Source organism: Lithobates pipiens, unplaced genomic scaffold (assembly GCF_037356315.1).
Source record: "Lithobates pipiens isolate NorthernLeopardFrog02 unplaced genomic scaffold, aLitPip1_a1.2 Scaffold_37, whole genome shotgun sequence".
Classification (NCBI taxonomy): Eukaryota; Metazoa; Chordata; class Amphibia; order Anura; family Ranidae; genus Lithobates; species Lithobates pipiens.
Genome location: NW_027507825.1, coordinates 5,624,236 through 5,652,039, shown reverse-complemented (window position 1 = coordinate 5,652,039; position 27,804 = coordinate 5,624,236). Strand labels below are relative to the sequence as shown.

Below are 27,804 nucleotides of genomic sequence, written 5' to 3'. Positions count from 1 at the left end.
CGCCTCTCGCCGCTGTTACCGGTGCTCCCGCTCGATCGGGAGCACCAATCAGAGATCCGACGCCTCCGGCTGCTGCGGAGGAACTGGAACGAAGCCGTAATCGTAAGTCTCCTCATCGTAAACACGGAAGCGACGTCATGACCTCACTTCCCGTTTACTCGGCTGCCAATGGCGCCGGTTTTAAAAAAATATACGGTATTCAGAATCGCCGTTTTCGGCGATCTGAATACATTGAAGTGTAAAGGAGGGGTGGGGGGTCTTTTAGACCTCCGATCCCTCCATAAAGAGGACCTGTCACCACCTATTACTGTCACAAGGGATGTTTACATTCCTTGTGACAGCAATAAAAGTGATCAATTTTATTTTTTATTTTTTTAAACAATTTAGTCATTTTAAAATAAAAAAAAATAAAAAAATTTTAAGCGCCCGCCGTCCCCGCGAGCTCGCGAAGCAAAGAAAACGCATACGGAAGTCGCGCCCGCGTATGTAAACGGTGTTCAAATCACACATGTGAGGTATCGCCGCGATCGTCAGAACGAGAGCAATAATTCTAGCACTAGACCTCCTCTGTAACGCTAACCTGGTAACCGTAAAAATTTTTTAAAGCGCCGCCTATTGAGATTTTTAAGTACCGTACTTTGTCATCAATCTACAAGTGCGCACAATTATAAAGTGTGACATGTTTGGTATCTATTTACTCGGCGTAACATTATCTTTCACATTACGCAAAAAAATTGGGCTAATTTTACTGTTTTTTTTTTTTTTATTATTCATGAAAGTGACCCTTTTCCCAAAAAGTTGCGTTTAAAACACCGCTGCGCAAATACCGCGTGACATAAAATATTGTAACAATCGCCGTTTTATTCCCTAGTCTCTGCTAATATATATAATGTTTGGGGGGTTCCAAGTAATTTTCTAGCAAAAAATATGGATTTTAACTTGTAAACACCAAATTCCAAAAATAGGCTTAGTCATGAAAGGGTTAAGTTACAAGGAGATCTTCACCGGGCAGCCATGCTCAGTCACAAAGCCTTTGCAGATTTAAAAAAAAAAAAAAAAAAAAAAAAAAAAAAAAAAGCGCTCCATTCATATTTCCTACAAAGCGTGTAATCGGCTTGCTCTATATGTCTGTACTCACAGCTCCAGCCATTTAGAGGAATAGATACTCGGTCATAGGAATGAAGAAGACAAGAGGTCCGCATATGCGCAGTATAGCTTGAAGTGGCCATGAATTTTTTTGAAAGCTGTGCAGGATCTGGACGCAGAATGAAGCTGAAGGCATTTTACTTCCACGGGGAGAAGAGTTAGAGCAGGAGTCCCCAGCCCCCCGGACCGGTGCTGGTTCGTGGCCTGTTGCTGACTGTGATCTCCACAGGGCTATCACAAACCATGGTTGCCGCTGGCCTCCTGCTGTGCAGCCATGCCCGTGTGTGTCCTCTCCCGAGTCCCCCTTTCGCCTGGCCAACAATATCATCCTATCAGACAGGGCAGGAGGAGCTGCAGATAGGAATGAAGAGCTCCTCCTGCCCCACTGATAGGATGACATCAACCGGGCTGCTGGGAGGGGGATCTGTGGGACCGCCAGGTAACGGGGCATCTGTGGGACCGCCAGGTAACGGGGCATCTGTGGGACCGCCAGGTAACGGGGCATCTGTGGGACCGCCAGGTAACGGGGCATCTGTGGGACCGCCAGGTAACGGGGCATCTGTGGGACCGCCAGGTAACGGGGCATCTGTGGGACCGCCAGGTAACGGGGCATCTGTGGGACCGCCAGGTAACGGGGCATCTGTGGGACCGCCACGTAACGGGGCATCTGTGGGACCGCCACGTAACGGGGCATCTGTGGGACCGCCACGTAACGGGGCATCTGTGGGACCGCCACGTAACGGGGCATCTGTGGGACCGCCACGTAACGGGGCATCTGTGGGACCGCCACGTAACGGGGCATCTGTGGGACCGCCACGTAACGGGGCATCTGTGGGACCGCCACGTAACGGGGCATCTGTGGGACCGCCACGTAACGGGGCATCTGTGGGACTGCCACGTAAAGGGGCATCTGTGGGACCGCCACGTAAAGGGGCATCTGTGGGACTGCCACGTAAAGGGGCATCTGTGGGACTGCCACGTAAAGGGCATCTGTGGGACTGCCACGTAAAGGGGCATCTGTGAGACTGCCACGTAAAGGGGGGATCTGTGAGACTGCGACGTAAAGGGGGGATCTGTGAGACTGCGACGTAAAGGGGGGATCTGTGGGACTGCGACGTAAAGGGGGGATCTGTGGGACTGCGACGTAAAGGGGGGGATCTGTGGGACTGCGATGTAAAGGGGGATCTGTGGGACTGCGACGTAAAGGGGGATCTGTGGGACTGCGACGTAAAGGGGGATCTGTGGGACTGCAATGTAAAGGGGGGATCTGTGGGACTGCAATGTAAAGGGGAGACACTGATGTAAAGGGCGGGGGGGCACTGGGGACACTGCTATAGTGGCCCTTTACAGTGCAGTCCCCTTTACAGTGCATTCCCTGTTACATTAATGTCAAGAGGACTGTACAGTAATGTAAAAGGGGCTCTGATGTGAAGGGAAACTGAGGACACTGTGGGACGGCTTTAGAGGAAGAACTGTGAGGTAAAGGGGGACTGTGGACACAGATATAAAAGAGATGGGGGCGGCATGGTGTGAAGGGGGCTGAGGACAGGCTTTACGAATATCCCATGGACCCGTCCATTACAACCACCACCCCCCCCCCAGCCCAGCCCCCACCCCTCCCAAGGAAAAGCGCCCGCCATGATACTGATCGCTGGGGGGGGGGCCAAAAAGGGTGGGGGCTGCCGCGTTAGAGGATAACTTCACTAAAAGGTCACAAAACAGTATCTGTGCGCATGACAGTATAATCTTACCAGGTACTTACAACAATGGGGGCTCTTAAAGGAGAGTTTATTGGAAGGTAGAGAGTAGCGCGATAGGCGCCTTCGTAGCTTTCTCGGGTTTTACACTTCGGAGCGAGGTGGGTGAAAGGGTCGCTGGGTAACCGGGCACAATAGCTGCAACAAACCCAGAAATATAAAAACAGAGGTCAGTCTATCACGGAACAGACAGTAATAAACATCGGAGAATTTCCAATACATTCTTTATACAGAGTCTGGGGTTGGTGATGATCCTGAAGCTGAACGAGAGCCAGGGGGTATTCTTCCTTCAATCTTGGGGCAATAGCCTGAAACCAACGCGGGTCTGTGTTGACGGGTCAGTTAACCACTTGCCGATCTCCGCACACCAATATACGTTGGCACAATGACAGCAGTGGGCAAATGGGCGTACCTGTACATCCCCTTTAATTGGCGGGGCTAGCGGGTGTGTCCATGTGCACGATGTCCGCCAGAGACCGCGTCACGGTGCCTCAGAACGGGGGAAGTGCCTATGTAAACAAGGTATTTCCCTGTTCTGCCTTGTGTCATGACAGATCACTGCTCCCTGTCATCGACAGCAGTGATCTGTCATGTCAGTGGTAGCGCCCCCACCCCCCCCAGTTAGAATCACTCCCTAGGACACACTTAACCCCCTTTATCACCCCCTAGTGTTTAACCCCTTCAATGCCAGTGTCATTTATATAGTAATCAGTGGCTAATTATAGCACTGATCACTGTAGAAATGACATTGGTCCCAAAACGGTGTAAAAAATGTCCGATGTGTCCACCATAATGCTGCAGTCCCGACCAAAAAAAAAAAAAAAAAAAAAAAAAAAAAAAAAAAAAAAAAAAAAAAAAATCGCAGATCGCGACCATTACTAATAATATAAAAAAATAAATTATAATAAAAATGCCATAAAACTATCCCCTATTTTGTAGATGCTATAACTTTTGTGCAAACTAAATATACGCTTATTGCGTTTTTTTTTTTTTTTTTTACCAAAGATATATAGAATACATATCGGCCTAAGCTGAGGAAAAAAAATTGGGGTTTTTATATATTTTTTGGGGATATTTATTATAGCAAAAACTAAAAAAATATTGAATTTTTTTCAAAATTGTCGCTCTTTTTTAATTTATAGTGCAAAAAAAAAAAAAAAAAAAAAACGCAGAGGTGATCAAATACCACCAAAAGAAAGCTCTATTTTTTGGGGAAAAAAAAGGAACGTCCATTTTTGTTTGGGTTGCAGGACCGCGCAATTGTCAGTTAAAGCAATGGTGCCGAATCGCAAAAAAATGTTCCGGTCAGGAATGGGGGTAAAATCTCCCAGGGCTCAAGCAAGATAAACAAAAACGCATCTCCCCGTTGAAATGCATTAAAAATGCAGCCGTGTTAAGTTTTGGATGCAATTTTTGAGTCACATGACCCATGAAAAACACCATAAAGAGGGATTCCGCCAAAAAAAAAAATATTAAAAGCCAGCAGCTATAAATACTACAGCTGCTGACTTTTAATAAATGGACACTCACCTGTCCCGGGTTCCAGCGATGCCGGCAGCCGAGGCCGATCGATCGCTCGGCTCTCGGCTGCTGCCGTCACCATTCTAGGTGAGGGAATCAGGAAGTGAAGGGAATCGGCTTCACTTCCCGGTTCCCTACTGCGCATGCGCGAGCCGCGCCATGCAATAGGAAATCTCCGCGCTGTCACTGGGACCCGTGTGTGTCCCAGCAGACAGCGCGGCAGGGCAGGAAATGGCGTAGACTCCCACGGGAGTCTATGCCCGGAAGTGGGTGTAAATACCTGTCTTTGACAGGTATCTCCACCCCCCTCCCCCCTGAAAGGTGCCAATTGTGACACCGGAGGGGGGGAGGGTTCCGATCAGCGGAGGTTCCACTTTAGGGTGGAATCCCGCTATAAGCACAGTAAAGTCACGGTAAAAAATCAATGTAAAAATCACAGCAAAAATCGCACGCATTTTCGGCACCTTTTTCTGTATCAGCAAAAAGATTAAAAAAAAAAAAAAAAAAAACATTTCGACTGCCGAAATTTTTCTGTTTTACATTCGCATAAAGTCTATAGGAATGCAAAGTCCGCTGAAGGCAGGTGAAATGCAGGTCAGATGGAGGATAACTGCGGCTCAGAGGCACCAGTCATTAATTCTGATTGATACCAGAAGCATCTGAAAAACTCATGTCAGACACAGGCCCTAAAACACTAATAATAAACTTGGGGGGGGAGGGTTTGTTTAAAGCGGGACTCCGCCGGGCGGTTTTTTTTTTTTAAAGCCAGCAGCTACAAATACTGCAGCTGCTGACTTTTAAAATAATGACACTTACCCGCCCAGCGCGCCCGCGATGTCGGCACCCGAAGCCGTTCTCTCGATCTTCACTCGGGTGCTGCCACCGCCATCTTGGGTATGGGAATCAGGAAGTGGAGCCTTTCGGCTTCATTTCCCGGTTCCCTACTGCGCATGCGCGAGTCGCGCTGTGCAATAAGGATGGTCCCCGCTGCCTCTGGGATCTGTGTGTTTTCCCAGCAGGCAGCGGGGGACTTTCGGAAAGGGGCGTAATCTACGCCCCTTTCCGCAGAGAGCTATCCCGGAAGTGGGTGCAGATACCTGTACTGTACAGGTACCTGCACCCCCCTCCCCCCTGAAAGGTGCCAATTGTGGCGCCGGAGGGGGGGGGGGGGGAGGGTTCCAATGAGCGGAAGGTCCACTTTAGGGTGGACCTCCGCTTTAATGCTGAACTCCAGAAAACCAAAAAATTCTCTTGCAGGCTGCTCCGCATTGCTAGACCAGGCACTGCAGCCTCTTCATCTATATAGTCTGGCAGCCTAAGGTGGCATGACGTCATCAAGAGTGATGTAGGGTCCAAAACCCGGCACTGGCCAAGAGACCGGTATGGGACAGTCCATCACTAGAGCAAGGGGAGCCAAGGAACAGGCAAGTAAAATGCTTTTACGGTCTGTTTACATCAGTGGTTGTCAACTTATGAGCTAAAGGGGGCCTCAAATGCAGCCCCTGGCTGGTTGGTGGGGGCTACCCTGCAAGGGTATTTTTTTTTTGTGCCCAGGGTGGGGCTTTAACCGCCCATCAAACTGCGGCAGGCCGGCATGATCCCGTAAATCGCTGTAGCTATACGTTGGCTCGCGGGATTGGGATAGCAGGCACGCGCCCGCTGCTCTGCAGGGGTGCCAATGCTCGTGGCAGATGGTCGCGATGAGCGCTGGCCACAAACGATCGCAGGCACTAGGAGGCAGATCGCCACCATTAATAGTAAAAAAATAAAAAAATAATTCTATAAAGCTATCTCTATTTTGTAGACACTATAACTTTGGTGCAACCCAAACGCTGATTGCGATTTTTTTTTTACCAAAAATATGTACAAGAATACATATCGGCCTAAACCGAGAAAAAAAAATGGGAATATTATAGAAAAAAACACCTAAGGTCTAAACTGAGAAAAAGAATCGTTTTTTTTTATATATATATATATTTTGGGGATATTTATTATAGCAAGTACAAAATATTGCTTTTTTTTTTTCAAAATTGTCACTCTTATTTTGGTTATAGCGCAAAAAATAAAAACTGCAGAGCTGATCAAATACCACCAAAAGAAAGCTCCATTTGTAGGGGGGGGGAAGGTCGTCAATTTTGTTTGGGTACATCAGTTAAAGCGACGCAGTGACGTACCGCAAAAAATGGCCCGGTCATGTAGCAGCCAAATCTTCTGTGGCTGAAGTGGTTAACCACAGATTTCTATGAAAGATCTATCTATTTATACATAACACAGTACACGGAAAAAGGGGGGAGGATGGGATTAGTGGGACTTTTTTGTCCAGCAACTGTTCATCTGGTAATTTTCTACTTCTTATCATAGATTATTGCACCCGTCTTATTGCTCATGAAGAGTGGGAGTCCCCACGAAACGCGTAGAGCCTTAGCCTTATGCTACACCTTCAACGTCATGTGATCTTGAGACTCCGAATTAGTGATATTAATTTATCATTTATATTCTTATTTATTTATTCTATTTATTTATTCAATTTTATATATATTTTTTTTTCTTTTATTGATTACATGACTGTTGTTTATGAAGCAGTATAATTACATTACCGTGTACCAATGTCTCTATTACCCATAGATTGGTTTTATACTTTATTATTATCAACTGAATCATGTTATTCATGAATTATTATTACTTTATTACAGTGTGTCAAGATAATTATTTTATTTTTTATTATTTAATTTTTTTCTCAATTATGCCATTATCATGTAACAATAAATTGCTGAGATCTTATTGAATTATATTATCATGTTATCTTTCTGATTTAATGTTTATTTTTTGGAGCCCATGATCACGTGATTTCAAACCTTTTTGTTCTTAGCTATGCTTCATATAAAGTCCCAATTTTCCTTTTTGCCACTGTTGCAAACTCTTTACATAACACAGTACACCAGGGGTCATCAACCCCCGGTCCGCGGCCCACTACCGGGCCGTATCGTCTTTGCAGCTGGGCCGCGGCAGGCTGTAAGGCACCGGTGGATCAGAGAGGAAAGCGGGCGGGCGAATAAGAGAAGCGGGCTGGTGAGCAGAGATGACATCTCTCTCCGCCCGCCTAGCATCCCCGCTCTTCCGCCCTCACAACGTGCGGAATGTCGGCGGTGCGGCGGGGAGCAGAGAGATGACATCATCTCTCCCCGCCCGCTTAGCATCACCGCTCTTCCGCCCTCACAGCATACAGAATGTCGGAGGTGCGGCGGGGAGCAGAGAGATGACATCATCTCTCACTGCCCACCCCGCATCTCTGCTCTCCTGCCCTCATTTAACCACTTTCAGACCGGACCAATTTGCTGGTCAAAGACCAGACCACTTTTTGCGATTCGGCACTGCGTCGCTTTAACTGACAATTGCGCGGTCGTGCGGCGTGGCTTCCAAACAAAATTGACGTCCTTTTTTTCCCCACAAATAGAGCTTTCTTTTGGTGGTATTTGATCACCCCTGCAGTTTTTATTTTTTGCGCTATAAACAAAAATAGAGCGACAATTTTGAAAAAAACGCATTATTTTTTACTTTTTGTAATAATAAATATCCTCCAAAAATATATAAAAAAACATTTTTTTCCCTCAGTTTAGGCCGATACGTATTCTTCTACATATTTTTGGTAAAAAAAAAATCGCAATAAGCGATTATTGATTTGTTTGCGCAAAAGTTATAGCGTTTACAAAATAGGGATAGTTTTATAGCATTTTTATTAATAATTTTTTATTATTATTTTTTTTTACTAGTAATGGCGGCGATCAGCGATTTTTATTTTGACAGCGACATTGTCGGGGACCCATCGGACATTTTTGACACATTTTTGGGACCATTGTCATTTATACAGTAATCACTGCTATATAAATGCAGTGATTCCTGTGTAAATGACACTGGCAGTGAAGGGGTTAACCAGTGGGTGGCAGTGTAGGGGTTAAGTGTTCCTAGGGGTGTGTTACTAACTGTGGGGGGGGGTTGGGCTTTCATTTAGTGTACACTGATCTCTGCTCCAATCACATGGAGCAGAGATCAGCGTCACTAGTTGCTAGGCAGAATGGAAAAATGTTGTTTACACAGCATTTCCTCCATTCGGCCGCTCCATGAGACGATCGCGGGGATGCCCGCGGCGATCGAGTCCGCGGGTCCCGCGACCGGACTCACGGGGGTCCCGACCAGCGCGGGAGCGCGCCGACGGCGGCGCGCTCCCGATGGCACGGCGGCATCGAATATTGGACGTACATGTACGCCAATATGCCTGCCCGTGCCATTCTGTTGACGTACATCGTCGTGCGCTGGTCGGGAAGTGGTTAAGAAAGGCCACTGAACCAGTGTCACCAATGCAGTGACAATCCTCATCTGGTGGCACTGGCGGGGTGATGTGGCAAGTGGCATTCCTCAACTGGTGACAGTCAGCCTGACAAGTGGCATTTCTCATCTGGTGGCAGGCGACATGGAAAGTGACACACTCAGGGCTCCCATTGATTCTGCATTATGGTGAGTTGAACTATTTCATTCATATTACAATGCAATATAAGAAATAATGCGCTTCAATCATTCTGACACCAAACCAACCATGGTGCCATGATGATGGAAATACCAACAGCCGAACACCAGCTATTGTCCGATAAATTGCCAGCAAAATTCGCTTGCGTGTGCGTACATCACCCCCAGTCCCTCGCTGGGCCTTGGCACAATTTTCTTCCACGCAGCCGGTCCCCAGTGCCAAAAAGGTTGGGGACCACTGCAGTACACGTTATGGTCAGAGATCCATATTATGCTTACCGATTAATGTGGCCAATAGCGGTGTTAATGGTCACCCTTGGGCTCCCATCATCTTGCCGCAACACATAAGGAGGAATGATCTCGTCATCATCTACAACGGCTTCCGACTCTGCCTCCCCACAATCCAGCGACTTGGAACATTTATTCCGCAGTATCTGAAAAAATAAAAAATAAAACGCAATTCAGCGTCAGGATGCAGGGAGGGAATTCATACGACCTCATCATGGAGGAACGTAGCTGTGCTACAAACCTTCTCGATGGCCTTATAGGTCTTCAGATCATCCTCGAACCCCTTTATCTTGTCTGTGTCCGCTAACATGATATAATTTGAGATAGGGGCTCTTGCCCGACCCTTGGACTGGACATAGGACCTGTACTCCGTGGGCAAATCAAAGCGGACCACCAGGTTGCATTTTGGGATGTCCACCCCCTCCTCTACGATGCTGGTAGCAATCAGCAGATTGGTTTCATGTGCTCGGAATTTTCGAAGGACCTGAACGAAAGATGGAAAGTCTGAATTAAATTTTTTTTTTTTTTTCTACGCACAGGTTCCTTTTCATCTCTGTTTTTGGATTGTGAGAGGAAACCAAACACAGACTGAAGGAGAATAAAAAAAATCTTCATGTAGAGAGTATTTGCGAGAGGTTCAGTGCTGCGCGACAAGCCTGCTAAACACCAGATGTACATTACATTTAACTTTTCTACAGACTAAATATACTGATTTTTTTCCCCCAAAAAACATGTAGGAGAATAAATGTGACTAAATTAGATTTTATTGGATATGAGTTTATGACCAAGTAGAAAAGTACGGTTTAGCAAAAAAAAAAAAAAAAATTATAAACACACACAGTGCCTTGCAAAAGTATTCGGCCCCCTTGAACTTTTCAACCTTTTGCCACATTTCAGGCTTCAAACATAAAGATATAAAATTTAAATTTTTTGTGAAGAATCACCAACAAGTGGGACACAATTGTGAAGTGGAATGAAATCTATTGGATAATTTAAACTTTTTTAGCAAATAAAAAAATGAAAAGTGATGCGTGCAAAATGATTCGGCCCCTTTTACTTTCAGTGCAGCAAACTCACTCCAGAAGCTCAGTGAGGATCTCTGAATGATCCAATGTTGTCCTAAATGACTGATGGTGATAAATAGAATCCACCTGTGTGTAATCAAGTCTCTGTATAAATGCACCTGCTCTGTGATAGTCTCAGGGTTCTGTTGAAAGCGCAGAGAGCATCATGAAGACCAAGGAACACACCAGGCAGGTCCGTAATACTGTTGTGGAGAAGTTTAAAGCTGGATTTGGATACAAAAAGATTTCCCAAGCTTTAAACATCCCAAGGAGCACTGTGCAAGCGATCATTTTGAAATGGAAGGAGTATCAGACCACTGCAAATCTACCAAGACCTGGCCGTCCCTCTAAACTTTCAGCTCAGACAAGGAGAAGACTAATCAGAGATGCAGCCAAGAGGCCCATGATCACTCTGGATGAACTGCAGAGAACTACAGCTGAGGTGGGAGAGTCTGTCCATAGGACAACAATCAGTCGTACACTGCACAAATCTGCCCTTTATGGAAGAGTGGCAAGAAGAAAGCCATTTCTCAAAGATATCCATAAAAAGTCTCGTCTAAAGTTTGCCACAAGCCACCTGGGAGACACACCAAACATGTGGAAGAAGGTGCTCTGGTCAGATGAAACCAAAATCCAACTTTTTCCCCACAATGCAAAACGATATGTTTGGCGTAAAAGCAACACAGCTCATCACCCTCAACACACCATCCCCACTGTCACACATGGTGGTGGCAGCATCATGGTTTGGGCCTGCTTTTCTTCAGCAGGGACAGGGAAGATGGTTAAAATTGAGGGGAAGATGGATGCAGCCAAATACAGGACCATTCTGGATGAAAACCTGTTGGAGTCTGCAAAAGACCTGAAACTGGGACGGAGATTTATCTCCCAACAAGACAATGATCCCAAACATACAGCAAAATCTACAAAGGAATGGTTCACAAATAAACGTATCCAGGTGTTAGAATGGCCAAGTCAAAGTCCAGAGCTGAATCCAATCGAGAATCTGTGGAAAGAGCTGAAAACTGCTGTTCACAAACGCTCTCCATCCAACCTCACTGAGCTCCAGCTGTTTTGCAAGGAAGAATGGGCAAGAATTTCAGTCTCTCGATGTGCAAAACTGATAGAGAAATACCCCAAGCGACTTGCAGCTGTAATCGCAGCAAAAGGTGGCCCTACAAAGTATTAACGCAAGGGGGCTGAATCATTTTGCACGCCCCACTTTTCATTTTTTTATTAGTTAAAAAAGTTTCAAAAATCCAATAGATTTCATTCCACTTCACAATTGTGTCCCACTTGTTGGTGATTCTTCACAAAAAATAAACATTTTATATCTTTATGTTTGAAGCCTGAAATTTGGCAAAAGGTTGAAAAGTTCAAGGGGGCCGAATACTTTCACAAGGCACTGTATATACAAAAATTTTTTGCGACACTTACCTGTCCCAGGGTCCAGCGATGCGGGGAGACAAAGCCCTGTTCCTCACAACCTCTTCTACGACGCCGCCGGCATTGTCACTGTGGGTGCCCGCACTGTGGCTTCACAGCCAGGCATGCGCGAGCCGGCCAGGCATCTGCCGCTCCATTCCATAGAGGACAATGCAATGTCGGCCTGAAAATCCGACAGGCAGACCTGATCGCTGTATGCAGCGAGGGGGCCGGGTCCTGCTGTCCTTGTCGCAGGAACCCAGCAGCAGGGCTCAGGAGCGAGCACACACACACACACACACACGTTCCCCTGGGAAGCGGCTCCCACTGGGGACACTGGACAGGGAGGAGGGGCCAGAAAAGAGGAGGTTTATGGCCGTCTGTGGAATTCTATTGCACAGAGCAGGTAAATATACAGTGCCGTAAAGTATTCATAGCCCTTGAAAATTTTCCACATTTTGTCATGTTACAACCAAAAACATAAATGTATTTTATTGGGCTTTTATGTGATAGACCAACACAAAGTGGCACAAAGCGAGTTGGAAGGAAAATGATAAATGGTTTTCAATTTTTTTTACAAATAAATATGTGAAAAGTGTGGGGTACATTTGTATGGCGCCCCCCTGAATCAATACTTTGTAGGACCGCCTTTCACTGCAATTACAGCTTTAAGTCTTTTTGGGGGTGTCTCTACCAGCTTTGCCCATCTAGAGAGGACATTTCTGCCCATTCTTCTTCTTTGTAAAATATCTCAAGCTCTGTCAGATTGGATGGAGAGCGTCTGAACAGCAATTTTCAAGTCTTGCCACAGATTATCAATGTGATTTAGGTCTGAACTGTGACATTCTAACACATGAATATTCTTTGATCTAAACCATTCCATTGTAGCTCTGGCTGGATGTTTCGGGTCGTTGTCCTGCTGGAAGGGGAACCTCCGCCCCGGTCTCAAGTCTTTTGCAGACTAACAGGTTTTCTTCTAAGATTGTCCTGTATTTGTCTCCATCCATCTTCCCATCAACTTTGACCAGCTTCCCTGTCCCCGATGAAGAAAACCATCCCCACCACATGATGCTGCCACCACCATGTTTCACGGTGGGGATGGTGTGTTCAGGATGATGTGCAGTGTTAGTTTTCCCCCACACATAACATTTTGCTTTTAGGCCAAAAAAAAAAAATTTGGTCTCATCTGACCAGATCACCTTCTTCCACATGTTTGCTGCCCCCTCCCCCACATGGCTTCTCACAAACTACAAACTGAACTTCTTATGACTTTCTTTCTCCAATGTCTTTCTTCTCGTCACTAAAAAGGGCAGATTTGTGGAGAGACGACTAATAGTTGTTCTGTGGACAGATTCTCCCCCCTGAGCTGTGGATCTCTGCAGCTCCTCCAGAGTTACCATGGACCTCTTGGCTGCTTCTCTGATGAATGCTCTCCTTGCCCGGTCCGGTCAGTTTAGGTCAGTGATGGCGAACCTTGGCACCCCAGATGTTTTGGAACTACATTTCCCATGATGCTCCAGTACACTGCAGAGTGCCAGAGCATCATGGGAAATGTAGTTCCAAAACATCTGGGGTGCCAAGGTTCGCCATCACTGGTTTAGGTGGACGGCCATGTCTTGGTAAGTTTGCAATTGTGCCATACTCTTTCCATTTTCGGATGATGGAATTAACAGACCTCCGTGACCGGTCTGGTGTGTCCTTGCTGATGTTGTTTGAACTAAGGTTCTCTAAGGCCCCTTTCACACTGGGGCGGTGCGGGCGTCGGCGGTAAAGCGTTGCTATTTTTAGCTGCGCTTTACCGTCGTTTTAGAGGCGGTCTGCGGGCGCTAGCGGGGTGGTTTCTAACCCCCGCTAGCGGCCGAAAAAGGGTTAAACCCGCCCGCAAAGCGCCGCTGCAGCGCCGCTTTGCCGGCGGTATTGCCGCGCTGTCCCATTGATTTCAATGGGTAGGAGCGGTATAGGAGCGGTGAATACACCGCTCCTTCACCGCTCCAAAGATGCGGCCAGCAGGACTTTTTTCACTGTCCTGCCAGCGCACTGTGAAAGGGGCCGGTTTTTTTCAGGCGCTACACAGGCGCCATTTTTAGCGCTGTAACGCCTGAATACCGCCCCAGTGTGAAAGCAGCCTAACAAACCTCCGAGGGCTTCACAGAACAGCTGTATTTAAACCAAGATTAAACTACACACAGGTGGACTCCATTTACTAATCAGGTGACTTCTGAAGGCAATTAGTTCCACTAGATTTTTAGTTAAGGGGTATCAGAGTAAAGGGGGCTGAACACAAAGGACCCTTACACTTTTCACATATTTGTAAAAAAAAAATTGAACCATTTATCATTTTCCTTCCACTTCACAATTATGTGTCACTGTGTTGGTCTATCACATAAAATCCCAATAAAATACATTTACGTTTTTTGGTTGTAACGTGACAAAATGTGGGAAATTTTCAAGAGGTATGAATACTTTTTCAAGGCACTGTATATGCGAAGCGCTGTGTAAATTGACGGTGCTATACAAGTACCTGTAATAAATAAACTACATAAAACAAGTAAAATAAAAAACCACAGTGAAATGAAGAACGTTCCCATCTCCATAGTGAGGAATGTGCAGATGGAGTGGCAGCACGAGGGCGAGGGAACGCCAATGCCTATCTGACTCTACATACATCAACGCAACAAATGAGGTTATTTAACTGTCAGCGCCAATAAGGAGCACGTAACACAGAAACAACCTGCGAGAGTATAACAAGCGATATCTGTGCGTTTCTAATGCCAGATAATTATGGTCTCTGCTGGAGGGAGTCCAGGGCGCAGGGCGCTGACACAGAGCAGACCGAGGACGGGGTCTACGAGTGAACCCATTAAACTGGAGGAAAGAACTCGTTTTCCCCAATATGGAGTCACTTCCATTACCTCTTCTTGCTTTCTGAACTCCACTTCCATCTGTTTGTTACGTGGCTGGTTCTTTCCGATGCCGTGGCCAGTTATGAAGTTACTGCTAATGTAAGCCAGCTCTGGGTCCTGTTTCCCGGCCTCCTTAATCAACCTGTAATGGTAAGTTGGAAACGTCCGTTAAAAAATCACAGCTGCACTTCAAAAGAGAGACAGACATTAGTACCGGCGATACGAAGGAGGTTAAACCAGCCTATTCCAACCTTCCGAAAGAAGCTTCAGGTCTCGGGAAATCCTCGCTAATAACTATCGTATTCACAGCTCACCATACATTACATTACCAGCAAGCTGAGATATAGCAATATATACAAGGATAGAAAATGTGCTGTACATAATTCATACCCAGGGCATCTATATGAAATAATACAATTCAACAAATAGTGGCAGATGGTGAAAATTGTAATGTTCCCTGTACATTGATGGTCTATAGAGAAATGCACCAGTGCAAAAGCCAACAGGAAAGGCTGCCCCTTACCCCCTTTGCGGCCAACGGGAAAGGCTGCCCCTCACCCCCCTTTGCGGCCAACGGGAAAGGCTGCCCCTCACCCCCCTTTGCGGCCAACGGGAAAGGCTGCCCCTTACCCCCTTTGCGGCCAACGGGAAAGGCTGCCCCTTACCCCCCTTTGCGGCCAACGGGAAAGGCTGCCCCTTACCCCCCTTTGCGGCCAACGGGAAAGGCTGCACCTTACCCCTTTGCGGCCAACGGGAAAGGCTGCCCCTTAGCCCTTTGCGGCCAACGGGAAAGGCTGCCCCTTAGCCCTGGCGGCCAACGGGAAAGGCTGCCCCTTAGCCCTGGCGGCCAACGGGAAAGGCTGCCCCTTAGCCCTGGCGGCCAACGGGAAAGGCTGCCCCTTACCCCCTTTGCGGCCAACGGGAAAGGCTGCCCCTTACCCCCTTTGCGGCCAACGGGAAAGGCTGCCCCTTACCCCCTTTGCGGCCAACGGGAAAGGCTGCCCCTTACCCCCTTTGCGGCCAACGGGAAAGGCTGCCCCTTACCCCCTTTGCGGCCAACGGGAAAGGCTGCCCCTTACCCCCTTTGCGGCCAACGGGAAAGGCTGCCCCTTACCCCCTTTGTGGCCAACGGGAAAGGCTGCCCCTTACCCCCTTTGCGGCCAACGGGAAAGGCTGCCCCTTACCCCCTTTGCGGCCAACGGGAAAGGCTGCCCCTTACCCCCTTTGCGGCCAACGGGAAAGGCTGCCCCTTACCCCCTTTGCGGCCAACGGGAAAGGCTGCCCCTTACCCCCTTTGCGGCCAACGGGAAAGGCTGCCCCTTACCCCCTTTGCGGCCAACGGGAAAGGCTGCCCCTTACCCCCTTTGTGGCCAACGGGAAAGGCTGCCCCTTACCCCCTTTGCGGCCAACGGGAAAGGCTGCCCCTTACCCCCTTTGCGGCCAACGGGAAAGGCTGCCCCTTACCCCCTTTGCGGCCAACGGGAAAGGCTGCCCCTTACCCCCTTTGCGGCCAACGGGAAAGGCTGCCCCTTAGCCCTGGCGGCCAACGGGAAAGGCTGCCCCTTAGCCCTGGCGGCCAACGGGAAAGGCTGCACCTTACCCTGGCGGCCAACGGGAAAGGCTGCACCTTACCCTGGCGGCCAACGGGAAAGGCTGCCCCTTACATTGGTGATCAGTGGGAATAATGCCCCTTACTGATACCTAAAAAGATCACTGGTGTCAGCATATACTTATCCGAGTCTCATAAATTGTCGTTTGAGAATCCGCTAGTTAAATCTAGAGGGAACCCTGGTTGAGAAAGGTTGGTTAAGACATTCATGTCAACATTAACTTTTAAAGGAAAAATCCACTTTCGCTGAACATTAAAATAAGTTCAGAAAAAACGCAAGATAGAAAAGAGCCCCACGAATTACCGATTTAAGACAACGGCCGTGTATCTTCGCTCCACAAAGATGATTCCACACAGAATGTTGGTAAACGGAGATGGGAAGCTGGTTTCAGTCTTCTCTTTCTCCTCGATCTCCTCATCCTCATCTTCATCGTCCTCAGAGTCACTCCACGACACATAGTTGTCCTGGTTGCGGTTGTTGTACCACTCCACACTCTCGAATTGCTGTCGCTCGTAGGGTTTATACTTGCGAAGGATCTCTAGGAGTCGCAGGACTTTGGGGGTGACGAATTTCAGGTCAAGAGCGGCCGGGGAGAAATGTTCCTCACAAAGGGCATGGATCTTCCTCAGAATTGTATCGGTGAACAACAGAAATTTGCGATGGAGTTCCTCCTGTTCGTGTTTGATGTATTTCTGCAGTTCACGCACCATCATCCCCGCCACCTTATCCGCGCACCAAGGGCCCAGGACCAACAGGACCGCCCGGCAGTCCGACAAGATCTACAAACAGAAATGGACAAATTAAAAGGGAACCTGAACTCAAAAAAAGTGAAGATATGAGGTCTTACAGGAAACATCTAGAAAGATAAATTGTGCATTAAAACAGCAGTCGCCAAACTGTGGCCCTTGGACCAGATGTGACCCTACGCTTGCCTTTATCTGGCCCTTGGGGCATTATTCCTCCCCTCGATATGAGACACTATTCTGCCAATTGACAGCCAACAATGGGGTGCCATTTCCTTCCAATGATACCAATAAATTAGCCCTCCACTAAAACCGAATTTAGCAAGGTGATGCCAGGAAAATGTCCACTTCCGCTGGCCATAGTCCAGCCAGTCTATTGTTCTTTACACTTTAAACTGGCCCTTTGTTTAAAAAGTTTGGAGACCCCTGACCTAAAAAATGGCAATGCATCTCCAGTGCCTAGGCACCCATGTTCTATGTATCTGCAGTGTGAGATCCAAGTCACTGCTGCCTCTGACTGGAGATTTTGTGATGTCACCACAATGCTAATCTTGTTCTCCTTGGTGGAGAGGAAGCTGTACCTGGGGACCTGCAGTCTAAGGCTCTCCCTGCTTCTTTCATTCTGTGTGTGCTTCCTCCATCTCTCTTGCTTTATCAGACTGTTATTCTCACTAGACCTGGAGTGAGATTTGGTGAGGTCACTACTGTGCTGCTCTCTGTTCTCCTTGCTAAAGAAGAAGCTGTACCAGAGGACCTGCAGTGAAAGGCTCTCCCTGCTTCGCCTGAATTCTGTGTCTCTGTGCTTTCTCCTACTTCCCCCTATTATTATTCCTGCATCAGTGTGCACTTCATCCAACATCAAAGGGGGGGGGGGGCAGCTCACAAAAGCCCTGTCACTACCAAGATGGATGCCTCCCCAAAAAGGAATGGTGCAGAACAAGCCATAAGTCACTAATGAAGAAATGATCAGCTGAAGGGACACCACAGGCAATATATTAGTAACTACAGTGGTTTCCATTTTTCATTTTGCCTGTGGAATATGGTGCAGACACACTGAGACTGGGCTTCTGATGAGTCTCTGCACCAGTAGCATAAGACCTGGTTCACACTACTGCGACTCTGCGAGCTACGATTTGCACGAGCGTGGCAGGAGGAACCACCTGCCGGGCCCGCAGAGGGAACCCAAGTCTAAGGGGCTACAGCCAAGGTGTACCAGCTCTCCATTTACTATATAGGATTCAAGAGGGGGGGGGGCTCTGCTAGACTGGAGTTGGGAACCACACTTTGTATTAGAGCTCTGATATGCAGTGCAGCCTCGGATATACAGAATCTGTAAATATTGGCAACAAAAAAAACGTATTGCCACAAACTGTTAAAACAGTTTAGACTTTGATTTTGTGCAAAAGGAGGTGGTAAGTGTGCTGGAGAATGGTTTGGTGAACGGCACTACCAATGTTCACTTTTCTTTTGCTAGGTATACATTGATCCGAGTGGCTTCTTTAGCAATACTGATCAGATACAGGGCTGGTGCAAGAATTTTTGACACCCTAGACCAGTGATGTCATAGACCAGTGATGGGGAACCTTGGCACCCCAGATGTTTTGGAACTACATTTCCCATGATGCTCATGCACTCTGCAGTGTAGTGGAGCATCATGGGAAATGTAGTTCCAAAACATCTGGAGTGCCAAGGTTCGCCATCACTGCCCTAGACGAAACCTCCTTTTATCCCCTCCCATTGGCTCCGCTCCCCATGACTCCACCCCCTTTGCAATATGTGACCCACCCAACCATTACACACACACACACACACACTAACCCACCTACCCGACCATTACACACACACTCACCCACCTACCTGACCCACACTGATCTACCTGACCATTACACACACTGACCAACCTGACACATACACTGACCTACCTACCAGACTCTTATTTCCTGCACTACTCACCCCCCCCCCCATCCCCCACGCACAGCTCGCTGTAGATAGGGAGGATCCACCACCCTCCTTACCTCTGCTTCATCGACCATTACATCCGGGGCTCTCCTCAGCGCTGGGCGGGCTCTGGTGTCTCCACCAGGTGGTCAGCTAACAGACGCTGCACCGATTTCCACCAAGCCCCGCCCCTCCGCTGCACACACACACAGCGCCGCTCCAGGAGGGACAGGCTGGAGCAAAGGAGTCCCGAAGCAGCGCTGTGAGATTTTAATCTATGAAGAGAGCAAGGGAACAGCGGGGCGCTCAGAGGGACACATTGGGGGATTGCAGGCTTGCAGATGTGTTCCCGGGACAGAGGCTATGGCTGTGCCCTGGGGGGGTGGGGGGGGGGGGGGTAGTGCACCCTAGGCGGCTGTCTACTCCGCCTAGTGGTAGCACCGACCCTAATTAGATAACATTGCTTTTTCTGAGCAAAGCTTGTACAGATCAGGATCCCTTTCAAAAAGGGATCAAGTCAGCATGTGCTGCACCCAGCACGCAATGAGGTCCCTAGACATACCTGTTTGGAGATGGCTGTGGAGTCTCTCTCCTTTGACTGTATTGGAATGTTGCAGTCATCCAGAAAGTAAAGAGCTTCCTCAAGTTCGGACAGGAGTCTCTGATAAAGACCACTTTTGTCATGATAGGAACCACAGTCCAAAACAATCTCACAGGGCTGAGAGGCGTACCTGGAATACAAAAAAGGGGAGATTGGGAGACATTGCATGCTGGCAATAAGAAAAGGTAAAAAGACCAACAGACATTCTCCCCCCCCCCCACCCCCACCCCCCCAAGATTCAACAATGCTTCTTACCACTTTGGGATGAAACGTTGGCTTTAACTGCTTGCCGACCAGCTGCCGTCATTTTACTGTGGCAGGTGGGCACAACCCCCACGAAACGCCGTGGCTATAAGTCGGCTCGTGGGATCAGGATATCAGGTGCACACTGTGACCGCCGGCCATGAGCCATCGCAGACACGAGAGGCAGAACAGGGACGTGTGTGTGTGTGTGTGTGTGTGTGTGTGTGTGTGCGTTTGTAAACACACAAATCCCTGTTCTGTGAGACGTGACAGATTGTGTGTTCCTATTAGCTAGGAGCCACGATCCGTCACTTCCTCTAGGTCAGTCCCCTCCCCCTACAGTTAGAAACACAAACTGGGAACACAGTTAACCCCTTGATAGCCCCCCCCCCTAGTGTCAATCCCCTTCACTGCCAGTGAAATTTTTAGGCTCGGTTCACACCAGACGCGGCACGACTTGCCGCGCCGCGACCTGCCGCGACCTCAGCGGCGACTTGCAAAACGACTTCTGTATAGAAGTCAATGCAAGTCGCCCCGAGGTCGCCGCAAAAGTAGTACAGGAACCTTTTTTCTAAGTCGGAGCGACTCGAGTCGCTCCTATTAGAACGGTTCCGTAGTACAGAACGGGGGCGACTTGTCAGGTCGCGGCGCGGCAAGTCGTGTCGCGTCTGGTGTGAACCGAGCCTTACAGTAATCAATGCATTTTTATAGCTCCGATTGCTCCCAAAAAACGTGTCAAAATTGTCCGATGTGTCCGCCATAATATTGCAGTCCCGATAAAAATCTCAAATATCGCCACCATTATACTAATTAAAAAAAATAATAATAAACAACAACGCCATAAATCTTTCCCCTAGTTTGTAAACGCTATAACTTTTGTGCAAACCAATCAATAAAACGCTTATTGCAATTTTTTTTTTTTTTACCAAAAATATGTAGAATACTACATATCGGCCTAAACTGAGGGGAAAAAAATATATATATTTTTTTTTTAAATGGGGATATTTATTACAGCAAAAAGTACAAAAATTTAGTTTTTTTTTTTTTTCAAAACTGGCGTTCTATTTTTTTTTATAGCGCAAAAAATTAAAAACCTCAGGAGATGATCAAATACCACCAAAAGAAAGCTATATTTGTGGGGGGGGGGGGAATGTGAATTTTGTTTGGCGGCAAAGTCGCACGACCACGCAATTGTCAGTTAAACTGACGCAGTTGCCGAATCGCAAAAAATGGCCTGGTCATTGAGCAGCCAAATCTTCCGGGGCTGAAGTGGTTACAGCTTTAAACTCCTGGGGATCCTCTTTAACCACCTCAATACCGGGCACTTTCACCCCCTTCCTGTCTAGGCCAATTTTCATGCTGCACTGTGCCCATAGGACATTCTAAATCAGTTTTTTTTTTTTTACCACGAATAAAGCTTTCTTTTGGTGGTAATTACTGGGGGTTTTTTAACCACTTGCTTACTGGGCACTTAAACCCCCCTCCTGCCCAGACCAATTTTCATCTTTCAGCGCTGATGCACTTTGAATAACAATTGCGCGGTCATACAACACTGTACCCAAATGACATTTTTATCATTTTTTTCCCACAAATAGAGCTTTCTTTTGGTGGTATTTAATTACAGCTGGGAGTTTTATTTTTTGCTAAACAAACAAAAAAAAGATGGAAAAATAAAAAAACAGGTAATTTTTCTCCTTCATTGAAGTGCGTTGATGAGGCGGCACCGATAGGCTGCACTGGTGGGCACCGATAGGCATAGTTAAGGCGGCACTAATAGGCACAGATAAGGCGGCACCGATGGGCACAGATAAGGTGGCACTAAGGGGCACTGATGGGTACCACTGATAGATGGGACTGATGGGCACTGATAAGTGGCACTGCTGGGCACTGGTAGATGACACTGATGGGCACGGATATGTGGCACTGGGGTGCAGCACCTTTGTTGAGGCAGATTGTGGGCACTGCTGGGTGGCACTATGGGTTATTAATGTCATCTAAGGAAGCTCCAAAGAGCCGGTCGCCAAGGAAGGGAAGATCCGTCAGGGCTTTTTTGGATGCCTGGTCAGCAGACCAGCATTTTAACCAAATCAGGCGCCTCAGCACCACAGCTGACACTGAAGCCCTGGATAACAGGAGAGTATCCAGGGCCACGTCACAAACGTACTTAAGGCCTTGCACTAGTTGGTCTGCTAGTTCCATGCAGACAGGGGAGGCATTCTGCTCTCCCAATTCGCGGTGCAAAAGTTTTGCCCACTCAGTCAGTGTCTGACACCAGTGCGGATGCCAGTACTGGTTGCACAGCTGACCCCACAACCATAAACAAGGAAACGAGCTACTGCCTCGGCCCTCCTGTCCGTGGGATCCTTGAATGCAGGAGTCCCCTCTACAGAGATCGTGGTTACTTTATTTAACCTGGATACTGGTGGGTCAACGACCGGGAGAGCCGACCATTTCTTGAGCAGGCTTTCCTCATGTTTTTGGGGACCGAAAAGGTCCTTTGCGGCCGACCCCATTCCCTGTAGATGAACTTGTCAAAATAAGCCAAATACAGAAACACCTTAGCTGAACGTGCTGGCTTGCGGGACCCAAAAGGGACCAATACATCAGCAGAGGGATCCGCTGGCTCCTGTACCTTCAGGGTATCACACACAGCTGTGATAAGTGCTCCAAAATGCACTTTGTCGTGCCCGAACCCAGACAGGGAATCACCCTCAGTAGGGGCCTTTTACGCGCAGCTTTCCTTCCACGCACCGCTTCTATTTTAGCAACAAAAGAGTTAAGGACCGCCGTCAGCGCTATCCGCAGGTGGCCCGGTTGCGATAGCCTGGATTTCGGGGGGGAAAACACCAGTTTCTGAAGCCATGCTGACCCTACCCTGCCTGCCACCTGCAAGAGGACTTAGGACAGTGAAGGTCCCACCCTCCTGCCGCTGCGGGTGGGGGGGGAGATCTAGCGCCAGACTCACCACCCTGGGGCGTTCTGTGAATGTCACTAGCCGTGCCTGTAGTCCCTAGGAGGTTACCCAGTTGCAGAGTGAAGAAACTGTGTCGGCAGCAGCTGTATAGAAAAGCGGTGAAACCATCTGCAGAACTTGCACCAGCGTTCAGGGAAGAGCCATCCAGAGTCCTGTATACACAGCGGACACAGGAAACAGCATGTGAGAGCACATGTAAAGCTGTCACAAGAGAACTGCGGTGAAAAGAGCGCTCGGGCTTCAAAAAAATGGCCGCTAATGCAACTAATAGGAAAATTCTATAGAAAATGGCTGCTGAGGCTCACAAGGGGAACCCCTTTTTCCCCACAGTCAAAATGGCAAGCAGTCAGCGCCATGCGGTGACAGGAAAAAACACAGAACAGTGCTGCCTGCATTCAGCAAGAACACCTCCACAGACACCTTTTTGGGACCCCCCAGACCGGGACCAGGACCAACGCTAGCTGCACAGAGCCCCTTACAGGTGAGAGACTCAGAGAAACACCCACACAGCTACCCCCCCGGAGGGGGGGGGGGGGGGGGAGGAGGAGGAGAGATAGGGACGTGGGAGAGAAGAGAAGGAGGTGAGGTGGCCCCTGAATCGACCTCCCTGGGAATGCCCAGCTGCTCACCCCACCGAAGCAGGGAGAGCCATATACTTGCCATTCCTGAAGAGCTGGGAGACATTCCATCACAGACCTACTCCTGCGCAGTTACAGGGTAGCTGCTGGCCCGGTATACTGTGATCCAGATATCAGTAGCTCGGTCATATGTATACCCAGGAGCATTGAAGCTCACCGACCACCTCTGGAGCCGAGGTATGTCATGACCTGCTGAGCCTTAGCTGCGGCCTGCACACACTCGATGGCCGGAGTGGGGAGACTGCAAGGATAACTTAACCAGCCTGTCACCCAGCTGGCAGTTGATAGAAGATCCCAGGATCTTTCATCTTGCGCAAAAAACATCAAACCTGCAGCAAAAAAAATGGACCAAAGGGCCCACACGGTTCCTAGGTCATTCTTCACTAGGCAACATAAAACTGAGTTCTTCCTGGGAGCAGGGAGGGTTGTTAGCACAGGGTCCGCCGCCCGGGGCGGGACTAAAGTTCTGTGTATTGTGTTACAATTTTTTGTCTATTTCTCCTAATGGCAGGCTAACAAACCCATTTAGTTACAGAGAGGAGCTGTGTCGGTCGGTGAATATAAGAGAAAATGGCCTGGTCATTTAGGGGGGTAAAACCTTCTGGAATTGGTTAATATAGAGAAAATAAACAGTCCCGCTCAAAATTTCAGATTGCCATTACTAGCATTAAAACAAACAAAAAAAAAAATGCAATATAGCCCCCGTTTTGTAGATGTGATAACGTTTGCACAAACCAATCAATATGCACTTATTGCGATTTTTTTTTTTTTTTACCAAGAATATATATATATATATATATATATATATATATATAACATACAGACTGTAGACCTGGGCAGCTGTGTGCCGCACATGTGGTACTTTTTCATAGATTTGTGCATTATTTGTCAAAGTTTACTATATAATTGATCAGATTGCGTGGATGAGTCCCCCCTTTGTGAGCATTCCTGAGACCATCTGTCTAAATTTTTTTTCTTTTTTGCATATAGATTATTGTGCTACATGGTGGACAACCCGTCTTATAGACGAATCGCTTGATCATTATTATGATATGATGTGATTGTATACACCTGGATAGAAAGTGTGTTTTTATTTCCCCATCAGCTAAACTAATGAAGACAATTTTTTATTTTTTTACTTTTTTTGGGGCTATTATAGCAAAAAATAAAAAAAAACGTATTTCTTTTTTCAAAAGTGGCGATTTTTTTTTGTTTATAGTGCAAACATTTTTTTTTTTTTAAAACACAGAGGTGATCAAATACCACCAAAAGGAAGCTCTATTTGTGGGAACAAAAATTGATTTTGGGTACAACATTGCAAGACCATGCAATCAGTTAAAGCGACGCAGCGCCGTATCACAAAAAAATGCTCTGATCATTAAGGGGGGTAAAACCTTCTGGAGTGGAAGGGATATATATATATTTTAATAATATATATATATATTTTAATAATATATTTTAATATATATATATATATATATATATATATATATTTTAATAATATATTTTAATATATATATATATATATATATTTTAATAATAATAATATTTTTTTATATATATATATATATATATATATATATATATATATATATATATATATATATATATATATATATATATATATATATATATATATATATATATAGCTGTTACATTGCTCTCTGATCTCTATATGCCTGCTTATAAAAAAAAAAAAAAAGAAAACACACAAAAAAAAGAGAAAAAAAAAAAGGGGGAGGGAGGTACTATAACGTCATTTTATTTTTAGGAGACATCAGGTTCGGCTCAGGCAGGTTGAACTGGGAGCAACTTTTTAAACCATTAACCAATTCTGAAAAGCTCCTATTTGAAAATGTTTTGACCCGAAAGGCAGCCTGGCAACCAGAAAGCCTCCCCTGTGTAAATTCCCAGTATTGCAAAGCTGGGGATGAAGTCATGGGATCTGCGTCCTGTTTACCTGTCTAACACCACCAGATCGGTCGCAGTCTCTGCATTACTCTTCAGAATTTCCTCCAGTCTCTGGATCTTCTCCTCCAGGTCAGAAGGGTCGCATTTCCCGTTCAGGATGGACGCGGTCAGCCCCAGGATCCGTGGACACGTCTGGCAACTCTCACAGATCTGTGCGTGACGAAGAGTGCGGAGGGGACATATGAATGAACTTATTACAGCGAGACCCCGAGGCGTGATCTTCTATATACAGACCTCTGCACAGTGTGGGACGCGGCGGTCCCGGGGATGACATGCAAATCAGGGAAATTACGCAAACCGCATGTCATCACATGGCGGGTGATGGAGCTGGGGGCAGAGGTTTCATTTATAGGTCAGGAGATGGAATGACAAAAACGACAATGTAGATTTGCAGTCCATCACACTGAACTAGGTCAATGAGGAACTTGCTTGACAGGAAAGCCAAACCAAATGTAAAAAACAAAGTAGACCGACAGCAAACGATGAAAACTAAACTCCAGGCAGATAGCGAAATACACAGATGACAGCATGAGAATAGCAAATGAAACCCCACATCACTGCTAAGAGGTCCAGACATAACTTTGTTCCATTAAAAGTAAGGGGTACATTCCACACACACACAAACAAAAAACAAAAAAAAAACAGCCAACGCGTTTCATCAGGGCTTGACTGGAAACGAAACATGAACAACCAGAAGTGAAGTGCACTGACAATGGTATTTTCTGGTGTGAAACATGTTGCTACTTTTTTTGGATTGTACAGATGTCTTTTAATAGAATAAAGCTGGACCTTTTAGCGGTGGTGCGGCGCTTCAATTTTAATTCTCGTTATATTACATTATAAGCCAGGGGTCTCAAACTGCTGGCCCACCAGTCCCATCATGGCTTTGCCTATGGGAGCCATGCTTGTCAGCCTTGAAATGCCTCATGGGAATTGTAATTCCCCAACAGCTGTAGGACCACTCGCTTGAGACCCCTGCTGTAAGCCAAAACTACTGTGGAGATCCTCTGGGGTGTAGAAGCTGTCTACCCAGGAACCAGAACCTTTACCCCATAAGTCTCCAAACTTTCTAAGCAAAGAAACAGTTTACTGTCCTTCAGATTTTAGGAGGGCTGGGGGGGGGCTGTGCCCCATCTATGGCGCCAGTAGGGGCGGGAAACAGTGCCCCATCTATGGGGTCAGTGGTGGGGGGGGGCCCATCTATAGGGTCAGTGTGGGGGGGGGGGGGGAGAACAGCGCCCCCGTCATTGGGGTCAGTGGGAGGAACAGCGCCCCCGTCATTGGGGTCAGTGGAGGAACAGCGCCCCCGTCACTGGGGTCAGTGGGAGGAACAGCGCCCCCGTCACTGGGGTCAGTGGGAGGAACAGCGCCCCCGTCACTGGGGTCAGTGGGAGGAACAGCGCCCCCGTCACTGGGGTCAGTGGGAGGAACAGCGCCCCCGTCACTGGGGTCAGTGGGAGGAACAGCGCCCCCGTCACTGGGGTCAGTGGGAGGAACAGCGCCCCCGTCACTGGGGTCAGTGGGAGGAACAGCGCCCCCGTCACTGGGGTCAGTGGGAGGAACAGCACCCCCGTCATTGGGGTCAGTGGGAGGAACAGCGCCCCCGTCATTGGGGTCAGTGGGAGGAACAGCGCCCCCGTCATTGGGGTCGGTGGGAGGAACAGCGCCCCCGTCATTGGGGTCAGTGGGAGGAACAGCGCCCCCGTCATTGGGGTCAGTGGGAGGAACAGCGCCCCCGTCATTGGGGTCAGTGGGAGGAACAGCGCCCCCGTCATTGGGGTCAGTGGGAGGAACAGCGCCCCCGTCATTGGGGTCAGTGGGAGGAACAGCGCCCCCGTCATTGGGGTCAGTGGGAGGAACAGCGCCCCCGTCATTGGGGTCAGTGGGAGGAACAGCGCCCCCGTCATTGGGGTCAGTGGGAGGAACAGCGCCCCCGTCATTGGGGTCAGTGGGAGGAACAGCGCCCCCGTCATTGGGGTCAGTGGGAGGAACAGCGCCCCCGTCATTGGGGTCAGTGGGAGGAACAGCGCCCCCGTCATTGGGGTCAGTGGGAGGAACAGCGGCCCCGTCATTGGGGTCAGTGGGAGGAACAGCGCCCCCGTCATTGGGGTCAGTGGGAGGAACAGCGGCCCCGTCATTGGGGTCAGTGGGAGGAACAGCGCCCCCGTCATTGGGGTCAGTGGGAGGAACAGCGGCCCCGTCATTGGGGTCAGTGGGAGGAACAGCGCCCCCGTCATTGGGGTCAGTGGGAGGAACAGCGCCCCCGTCATTGGGGTCAGTGGGAGGAACAGCGCCCCCGTCATTGGGGTCAGTGGGAGGAACAGCGCCCCCGTCATTGGGGTCAGTCGAAGGAATAGTGTTCTAAGGTCGGTTAAGGCAAGCAAAGGGCCACAGTTTGGAGACCACTGATTTACACCAACATCCATACCTTACTAATAAGACAACCCTTCGGGTCCAGCACCAT

The 27,804-nt window shown here is 48.0% G+C and overlaps 1 protein-coding gene across 1 annotated transcript in view; it reads right to left on the bottom strand.

The window, feature by feature from the left end:
- Positions 1-2,908: 2,908 nt before the first annotated feature.
- Positions 2,909-27,804, bottom strand: part of LOC143956509 (endoribonuclease Dicer-like) — a gene marked incomplete at its 3' end in the record, with an annotated part of 72,218 nt that continues 47,322 nt past the window's right edge. Inside the window, 7 exon segments of the mRNA XM_077466710.1 lie at positions 2,909-3,041; positions 9,225-9,379; positions 9,475-9,717; positions 14,632-14,764; positions 16,536-17,011; positions 19,476-19,644; positions 25,330-25,490. Of these exon segments, the coding sequence (XP_077322836.1) occupies positions 2,909-3,041; positions 9,225-9,379; positions 9,475-9,717; positions 14,632-14,764; positions 16,536-17,011; positions 19,476-19,644; positions 25,330-25,490 (1,470 nt within the window).